Source organism: Acinonyx jubatus, chromosome C2, assembly GCF_027475565.1.
Source record: "Acinonyx jubatus isolate Ajub_Pintada_27869175 chromosome C2, VMU_Ajub_asm_v1.0, whole genome shotgun sequence".
In the NCBI taxonomy this organism is placed as follows: Eukaryota; Metazoa; Chordata; class Mammalia; order Carnivora; family Felidae; genus Acinonyx; species Acinonyx jubatus.
Window position 1 is genome coordinate 48,440,773 of NC_069384.1, and position 9,418 is coordinate 48,450,190.

The following is a 9,418-nucleotide window of genomic DNA, read 5'->3' on the forward strand; positions in this document are numbered from 1 at the left end:
ATTGATGTGTTTTTAAAAAATTTTTTTTAATGTTTTTATTTATTTTTGAGACACAGAGAGACAGAGCATGAGCAGGGGAGAGGCAGAGAGAGAGGGAGACACAGAGTCCGAAGCAGGCTTCAATCTCTGATCTGTCAGCACAGAGCCTGATTCAGGGCTTGAACTCACTGACTGTGCGATCATGACCTGAGCCGAAGTCGGACACCCAACCGACTGAGCCACCCAGGCGCCCCAGTTCTTTGAGCTTTAAATATACTGTATCTCAGTAGAGGAAAAGGCAATTTTCAGACCAGCATCTGAATAAACAGTATTTTTTAAATTTTATTTATTTAAGTAATCTCTACCCCTAACATGGGGCTCTACGTCATGACCCCAATATCAAGAGTCACATATTCTTTCTACTGAACCAGCCAGGCACCCCTAAACAGGGTATTTTAGATCTGAGAGACTATTGGTTTTCTGTGCAAACCTGGTCATCCATGCCAATTTATAAAATAGAACTTTCTTTTTAAAGAGCAATTTGGCAATGTCTGGTGAAGTGAAAGATGCTGATATAACCTAGAAATTCCACCTTCAAGTATATTGCCTTGGGAAATTTTTGCTATGTGCACAAAAATATAGCTATAAAAACATCCATTTCAGTTTTGTATATAATAGTAGAAAATTAGAGCAATCTAAATGTTCTTCCACAGGAAAATGGTTAAACTATGGCATATTCAAGAAATGGAACACCAAAAACAAAATGAATGATGTAGAAATACATTTATTAAATGGATAAATATCACAATGTTAAAGTGAATAAGAAAGGCTGGAAAGAGATATATATGGTTTTTTATTTCACATTTCTCAAAAATGAATATCATCCTGTCTAATTTCACAGAACCTTCCATGCATGAGACACTATGTAGCATGGTTTTTGCCTACATTAGTTAATTTCACACAACAGCCTTGTGAAATAATGTTATCCCTATTTTGCATTTATTCTCTCAAAAAAAATTTATATAGTATGTGCCAGAGGGCATTCTAAACACTGAAGATATAGTAGTTAAATAAAATTCCTGTTCTCCTAGAGCTTTCATTCTAGTGAGGGAAGACGTAAAGTTGAAAAATATACAAGCAATTATGTATTAAGTGGTAATGTAGACTATGAAGAAAAATAAAGCAGAGTAGCAAGATAGAGAGTAATAAGGATCACTATTAAATAGCATAAAGTAAAACTCAGAAGATGAAGAAACTCATAGAAGGTAAGAACCTGCTGAAAGTCACTAGAACTGAAAATTTGGAGCTAGGGTTTAAACCTAAATCAATCTAATTCGACAGACTTCTCTCTCTCTCTCTCTTTATTTATTTATTTATTTATTTATTTATTTATTTATTTATTTAAATTCTAGTTAGTTAACATATAGTGTAATATTGGTTTCAGGAGTAGAATTTAGAGATTCATCACTTACATACAATACCCAGTGCTCATTACAGCAAGTGCCTCCATGATACCCATCACCCATTTTGCCCATTCCCCACCCACCTTCCCTCCAAGAGGTTTCTCCTTTTAATTTTTTTTTAATGTTTTATTTATTCTTGAGAGAGAGCGACAGAGCACCAGCAGGGGAAGGGCAGAGCAAGAGAGGGACACAGAATCTGAACCAGGCTCCAGGCTCTGAGCTGTCAGCACAGAGCCCGACACAGGGCTTGAACTCACAAGCCATGAAGATCATGACCTGAGCCGAAGTTGGATGCCCAGCCCAACAGACTGAGCCACCCAGGCACCCCAAGGCTTCTCCTTTTAAAGGATAATTAGGTCTATCTGTCATTTACACTTTGGAAAGACATTAATTACATAATGGCCCCTGAGATCAGCAACACTAGAAGAAAACAGGTTTTTTTTTAACGTTTTATTTATTATTGAGAGAGAGACACACACACAGAGCATGAGCAGGGGAGGGGAAGACACAGAATCCGAAGCAGGCTCCAGGCTCCAAGCTGTCAGCACAGAGCCCGATGTGGGGCTTGAACTCACAAACCGCGAGATCATGACCTGAGCCGAAGTTGGTCGCTCAACTAACTGAGCCACCCAGGCACCCCAGAAAACAGTTTTTTAATGGAACAGGAGGGAATAGAGAACAGTCTAGATACGTTGGGTGGTTTGGACAACCAAACACCTTCATAACATAGCCGTTACATATGGGAATCAGAATAAGTTTCAGAAAGTGAGAAAAGAGTTAAGAAAATAAAGTAAGCAAGCACCATCTTAATTTTGCCATAAGCCTTGATAGTTTCATGAGTGTAATTAAAAATCATTTTCACTGCTACTTATTGGAAGTGAGTCATGGATTACCACTGTCAATGTTAAGAAATTAAGCAGAGAACATATTCATGTATTAGTTAAGAACATGAATTTTAGAGTCCGACAACCTCAGTACCCAATTGTGTATTTAATAATAATTTAATGAATAATCTTCAGGGCAAGCCACTTAACCTTTCAAAGTCTTTTCTTTTAGGCTTTGTCCACAATAACTGTCTAAATTAACTTTTTAGTCAGCCACTTTTTTCTTCTCAGACATCTGAAATACCATATCTTCATTGTAAGATAAATTGATCATAACCTGTACTGCCTGGTTCGCATTTCACCCCCACTGCCATCCCCTGCCATTTATTTAACAGCAAAAATTATTGAATGCTGACTGTGGAAATAAAGCCAAACCAAATGAGAAAAGCAAAACCTATTTATTCTGTGCTAGCTATATCAATGTAGTCAACCACATCACTTGCATTTTGGCAGAGACTCAAAGGAAGGCAGAAAACTGGGAAAGCTTTATAGTGGAAAATAAGAAAGGCTGTTGGTATGTCCTGATTGGAGGCTGTTGGCCTGGGGAAGCTGCAGGTGGGCTAACTAAAAGCAGAATATTCTGTGTGATTGGTTAGGGATGCATATTTGGCTTTTTCTCATGGGTCCTAATTTGGAAGCAGGGATAAAAATTAGGAAAGCTCTCAGTTATTAGTCAAGTCCTGGCCATTTGTGGCCAGTTGTAACAGAGGTTATTGTTTAGCTTGCTGGATTGTCACTAGAGGTAGTAGTCTGACTTCGTACAAATCTGACTTATAGCAGGCTGGCTTCCTGGGCTATTTATTGTAGATAAGGGGTTGGCTTCCTGGGCAAGTTGCTATGGATTGTGGGTCAGTTCTATCATTATGTATGGTCTGGCCATTTTCCCATACTTAATTATCCCTTACTACTTTGCATCATTCACAATTATTTTGAGTTAAAGTCCTTAACTCAGATTAAGTCCTTAACTCAGTCCTTAATTTAGATTAAAAGGGTAATGTATTAGTGAAGTACTTAATTTTAGAATGATTTCCCACAGGAATAATTTAACAAGCGGATATTTTTAGTTTTTTCTACCACTGACAGATTATTGCTTTTTTATTTTCAGTGGTTACCAGTTACTCGGGAGCTGAGCTTCCAAAAATTTATTGAACAATCTGACTTACTAGAAGAACTTAAATATGACTTCAATGAAAAAGCTGAATTGAGACACACTGAGACACAAAGGCCTTTTGTTTTTAACTATTATAAAAATGTCTTTGAGAGGAACAGCAAGCGCTACCAGGCCCTTGGCTATTTGCTTGAACAATATATTTATGAGCTTTTGGAGAAAGTATGCAAATTACAAAAAGTATATATCCCACCAGAGGCTGATAAAGAACCAAGAAGCTTCTTTTTCATGAGTGAGAGAGCATTAACAAGTCATCGTTCTGTTCTTCTTGTTCTTCTTCAAGACCAAGGAGTCTTTAGAGCTGGTCAGTGGAGTCAGCAGGCAATAATACATCATGGTCTCCAACATGGAAGTCAGATACCATGTATTCAAATGGCATTGCAAGCACATTATGATGTAATTGTGCTAAACCCCAATGACAATTTCATCGACCTAAACATGGAAGAAGAGCGGAAAGGCCTTTTAACCCAAACTAAGGGGTCATCTTCCCTAAAAATGGTTCCAGCAGAGAACTTTTTATCTGTCCAGCAACCTCTCCAGTGCACCCCTAAAAGATGCAGCAACACTCCTGAAGAACACATGGCTTACATTTGGGATTACTTCATTTCAAAGACTGAAGGCAAGGATGTTGCCTTCATTGTACATGGTTACGGAGGCTTGGTTTTTATGGACTTACTTGTTCGTAAAAAGTGGGAAGTGATGAACAAAGTATATGCTGTTGCCTTTATTGACTCTGAACATCATGTAGGACACCAGCTGGGAAGTGATGTTCAGTTATTGGCCTGGATAAAGCACCACTGCCGTGAATGGGTGACAAGCCCTAAGCCTTTGGATAAACCTGCAGCTACTGTTTTAAAACAGGAGTTTCCTATGGTTTCTGCTGGTACAGAAAAACACAACTTAGCCCCTTCCTCTAGCCTTCAGTCAATTTTTAAATACTTTAAAAAAGCTTTGAAAGCCAAAACAACTATTAATTTTTCTCGAGTGCCAATAGTAACTAGAAGCTCCACAAAAAGAAAGCAAATTGCTTAACTTACTTTTTTGTCACCTAAGATTTTTTTGTCCCACTGAAATGCTGCGAATGTAGATGCTAGAAGAAAAAGAATACTCTGCAGTATTATGTTATGAAAAGAATATACACAGTGTTATATTCTGGCTTGAGGTTTGATTTGTTACTTTTTTTGAAAAGTGAATATGTTCTTTTTTGTAGCCTATTGATGAGCTGGGCATCAGTCAACACCATCATTAATATTTTACAGTATTAGTCAAGTTAGAGGATCTTTTGAAAACCTCTCTTATGTCTTAATAGAATGACACCAAAACTGCAGTTGGTAGAAATTAAACACTAAGTCAGTCTTCAGTTTCTATGTTGTTAATGCCATACTAAAATTATAAGTGAACATAAAAATGATTATAAACTCCATTTTTGTATGTTTGTGTTCTGTTTGAATTTATTGTTCTTATGTTGAAGTTTACTTTAGGTGTTTACTCATACCTTCAGCTAATATTTGAGTGTCTACTATGTCCCCATCAATAGTACGTGTTGAGGACACCAGCAAACAAGACCAACGTTGCCTTTATCCATATGGAGTTCACAATGAACAACACATTGAAAGTGTGAAGTGTTCAGAAATTCAAGGTGCCATGGAACATCTAGTATGAGAGCTAACAGCCTTGGGGTACAGGTAATACGTCTGTGAGAAAATGACGCTTAGTTTGAAAGACAACAGCAGTTGGGAAAACAAATTCATAGGCAAAGGAATAGCATATGCAAAGGTCTTGAGGTGGGAGAAAATAGTCCAGTTAACTGAAGCTAAAAAATTATGGGAGAGCCGTGTTAAAGAAAAAATTATTCATGACATTTATTAAAGATATAAGGAAGACTTTAAGAGGGATCGCTGCAATGGGGGTTTTGAAGTTGGGGAGAGAGATCAGCCTCAACTTCTAATTCACCAAGGACAATTGAGGGGGCAATATTATAGCCAAAGTGTAGGGTGAGGATCAGTGAATGGAAAATTAACTAAGAGGAAAGAAACATCAGGCATAAGAGAGATTCTTACTAGACTGACTCAGCGTAATTCTTACTGAAGCCAGGCCAGGTTGATAACACATTGACAGTGGAGGATGAGGAATTTTATCAGATCTAAAGGATGATTAAGTGCCAAAAATGAGAAATTTTCACTGACAGCCAAATTCTTGCTAAAACTAGACTAAGTGACAACAACAACATCAACAACAACAACAACAAAAACTGGACTAAGTGGACCAACGATGGAGTCCAACATCAGAGCCTAGCTGAGAGGAGGGCTCAGAGGAGCCAGACTCAGATTTGGTCAAGGAGAGGTTTTGTCAGTAGTTAGAAAGTTAAGTTAACGAAATAAGCAGAGGCAGCTTGCTTAAGGCTGCAATGGCCATGGTTATGATTTTTGACTTTATTCTCATAACAGTAGAAAACACTGGATGGTTTTAGACAGGAGAATATTCTCAGATTTACATTTTATAAAGAATATCCTGGAGTGCCTGGGTGGCTCAGTTGGTTGAGCATCTGACTTCAGCTCAGGTCATGATCTCATGGTTTGTGGGTTGGAGCCCCATGTTGGGCTCTGTGCTGACAGCTCAGAGCCTAGAGCCTGCTTCGAATTCTGTGTCTCCCTCTCTCTTTCTGCCCCACCCACCCACTTGTGTGCTCGCTCTCTCTCTCCCTCTCTGTCAAAAATAAACATTAAAAATTAAAAAAAAAAGAATATCCTAATTACAGTTCAGAGAATAGATTAGAAGAAGCACAAGCTTGTAGGCTGGGAGACCAAATTAATTTTGGTAGTATTCTGAGAAATGCTTAATATTAATTCTTAACTACGAATACTAATATAGTTAACACTAATACTTAAATACTAATATTTAATTACTTAATACTTATGCTAAATACTAATACTGTGATTCCTATGAACAAAATTTTATGATTGGAGGTTAGGAATAAGGAGAAGGAAATAAGAAGGAGGACTCCTGGATTTTTGGCTTGAGCAACTAGATGGATAGAAATACTATTTGTTGAAATAGGGACTACTGACAAAAAAAATTTATTTTGGCTGTTCCAGAAGTTTTTTTTTTTTAAGTTTATTTATTTACTTTGAGAGAGAGAGGAGAGAGAGAGAGCACAAACAGGGGAGGGGCAGAGAGAGAGGGAGAGAGAGGATCCCAAGCAGGCTCTGTGGTATCAGTGCAGAGGTGGACGAAGGCTTGAGCCCATGAACTGTGAGATGATGACCTGAGCTGAAAACCAAGAGTCAGATGCTTAAATGACTGAACCACCCAGATGCCCCTGTTCCAGAAGTTTAAAAAGAGAAAAAGGAGGGGGTTACAAATTATCTTTAGCTCTGTCCATAGATGGGTAAGAGAAGAACCCATACAAGACATGACATTTGAAGAATTAACTCTACCATATCTAATAGGACATGGAGATTTTTCTCTTCATTTTTTTTAATGTTCATTTTTGAGACAGAGAGAGAGAAACATAGACTGAGCAGAGGAGGGGCAGAGAGAGAGGGAGACACAGAATCCAAAGCAGGCTCCAGGCTTTGAGCTGTCAGCACAGAGGCCAATGCAGGGCTTGAACCCACGAACCATGAGATCATGACCTGAGCTGAAGTCAGATGCTTAGCCGACTAAGCCACCCAGGAGTCCCAACATACAGATTTTTCTGATACAGCTATTTCTAGTGTCTTTCTAATATTCCTATTCACAGTGTTTTTTTTTAACCCAGCATGTACTATAATCCCTGTTATGTACTGAATGTTTGTGTCCCTCTGAAATTTATATGTTACAATCTTAATCCTCAATGTGATAGGTGTGGGTCCTTTGAAAGGTGATTAGGTCATGAAGGTGGAGTCCTTATGAATGGGATTAGTGCTCTTATGAAGGACACCCCAGAGAACTCCCTTCTGCTATGTGAGGACACAGCAAGAAAAGAGCCGTCTGTAAATCAGGAAGTAGCCCTTAACCAGACATGGAATCTGCCAGTGCCTTGCTCTTGGCATTTCCTAGCCTCTAGAAAAGTGAGGAATAAACATTCGTTTAAGCCTCCAAGTCTGTGATACTCTGTTATAGCAACCCAGACAGACTAAGACAAATCTTTATCAGAAAGACATATTTCAAATTTCTTTCTGTACCATGTCTTAAGTGGCATAATGGGGGGAAAAACACTGAGTTGTAAATCAGGATGTGCAGGTTTTAAATGAACCTTTGCTTAAGGAAAGGTTAGTGAAGGATTTTAATGAAGGCTTGCTTAAACCAGTTACTCTCTCCCAGTCCTTACTTTCCAATTTGTAAATGAGGTGAGCTTTGGAGTCCTTTTTGACATAGTCTAACTAGAATGCATTTAATGCACTTAATATGAAAAGCACCAAAAAAGAAAAAAGTTTTTTAAAAAGTTTCCATGAAAGTTATTCTATCTTGCACTTAACTAACTTGGAGTTGATGTTTCTCATAACTCCCAATTTACTATTTAATCTGGTAGTCAGGTGTATTAGTTATCTATAGCTGCATAACAGATTAACCTCAAAATTTGGTGGCTTAAAACAAAAAATATTAGTTCACAGTTTCTCTTGTTCAGAAATTCAGAAGAAGTTTAGTGGGTAATTTTGGCTCAGTATTGCTTAGGAGCATACAGTCAAGATTGTCTGGAGTTGCAGTGATCTAAAACCTGACTGGCTGTTTGGCAGGAAGCCTTGGTTCCTCACCACGTGGACCTTTTCCATAGGCTGCTTCTGCTAAAGAAAAAAATTATTCTGACACTTGTTAAAATGGTAAGGAAGACTTTATTCAAAACTGTTGCAACTAGGGATATTGCAATAGGGAAGAGAGAATGAATTCAACTCTGAATACAGCAAAGATAGCTGGAAATTTGTAACCAAAGAGCAGAGTGAGGGTGTCAGTGACAGAAAACTACTAAGAGGAGACATCAGGATAAGGGGCTTATTACTAAAGGCAGGTCAAGGACTTAGACATCAAGAGTGGGGAATGAGGAACATGATCAGATATCAAGAGTGGGGTGTTGATTTAGCAAGATTCTTGCTAAGACTAAACTGTGCAGCCTTACAGAAGGCCAAGGTTGAGGACTATTCCAGAAGAGGGCTCAGAGAAGCCTAACTGAAGTTTCTGAAATTTGTCACTTGGGTGTCTTCAGGACATGGCAGTCAGCTTCCCCAAAGGTGAATCATCCAGGTGAAGGAGCAATCAGGAAAATGCACTGCCTCTTTATGACCTACTCTCTGAAGTTGCATACTGGCCCACTTTTATTTTTTAATTGGTTAGAAGTGAGTCACTAAATCCAATGGAAGAGTAATTAGGCTCCACTTTTTAGAGAGAGTGTCAAAAAATTGGGGAACATATTTTGGACCACCACATCAGAAATGATGTCAGTTGAAACTAATGGTACAGGAACTCAACTCAGTTGTTGGTCATAAGATTATCTTTGCTCTAAAACTATGTTTATCTTGACATTTTAATTTTTTTCTTGTTTTAATAAATTTCTCTGTATGTTTATTTTTTAATGTTTATTTTATTTATTTTTGAGAAAGAGAGAGCAGAGGATGGGGCAGACAGAGAGGGAGAGAGAAAATCCCAAGCAGGCTCTGTGCAGTTGGCACAGAGCCCAACGTGCGACTTGATCTCACGACCATGAGATCATGGCCTGAGCCGAAATGAAGAGTCAGCTGCTTAACAGACTGAGCCACCCAGGTGCCCCAACAGCTCTGTACATTTAGAAACTGGTTTCTCCTTTTCTTCAAAACATCAGCATTTTTGCTACAGATAAATGCTTGCTTTGAAAAATAAGGTTTTTTAAGCTTTCTTTCCCAAGCATCACCCTATCTGTTCCCATACTCTGACTTCTGATATCTATGTTTTTGAAGCCTGAAGGGAAAAAG

The 9,418-nt window shown here is 38.3% G+C and overlaps 1 protein-coding gene across 1 annotated transcript; it reads left to right on the plus strand.

The window, feature by feature from the left end:
* The first annotated feature begins 3,722 nt into the window (after nt 1-3,722).
* On the plus strand, nt 3,723-4,526 carry LOC106972207 (putative protein FAM172B). Its single transcript, XM_027077502.2, has one exon. The coding sequence runs from the start codon at nt 3,723-3,725 to the stop codon at nt 4,524-4,526; it is 804 nt and encodes a 267-aa protein (XP_026933303.2).
* Nucleotides 4,527-9,418: the final 4,892 nt, after the last annotated feature.

Excerpts from the sequence above, each read along its gene's own strand:
- LOC106972207 (XM_027077502.2), top strand. The coding sequence starts at position 3,723 with ATGAGTGAGAGAGCATTAACAAGTCATCGTTCTGTTCTTCTTGTTCTT.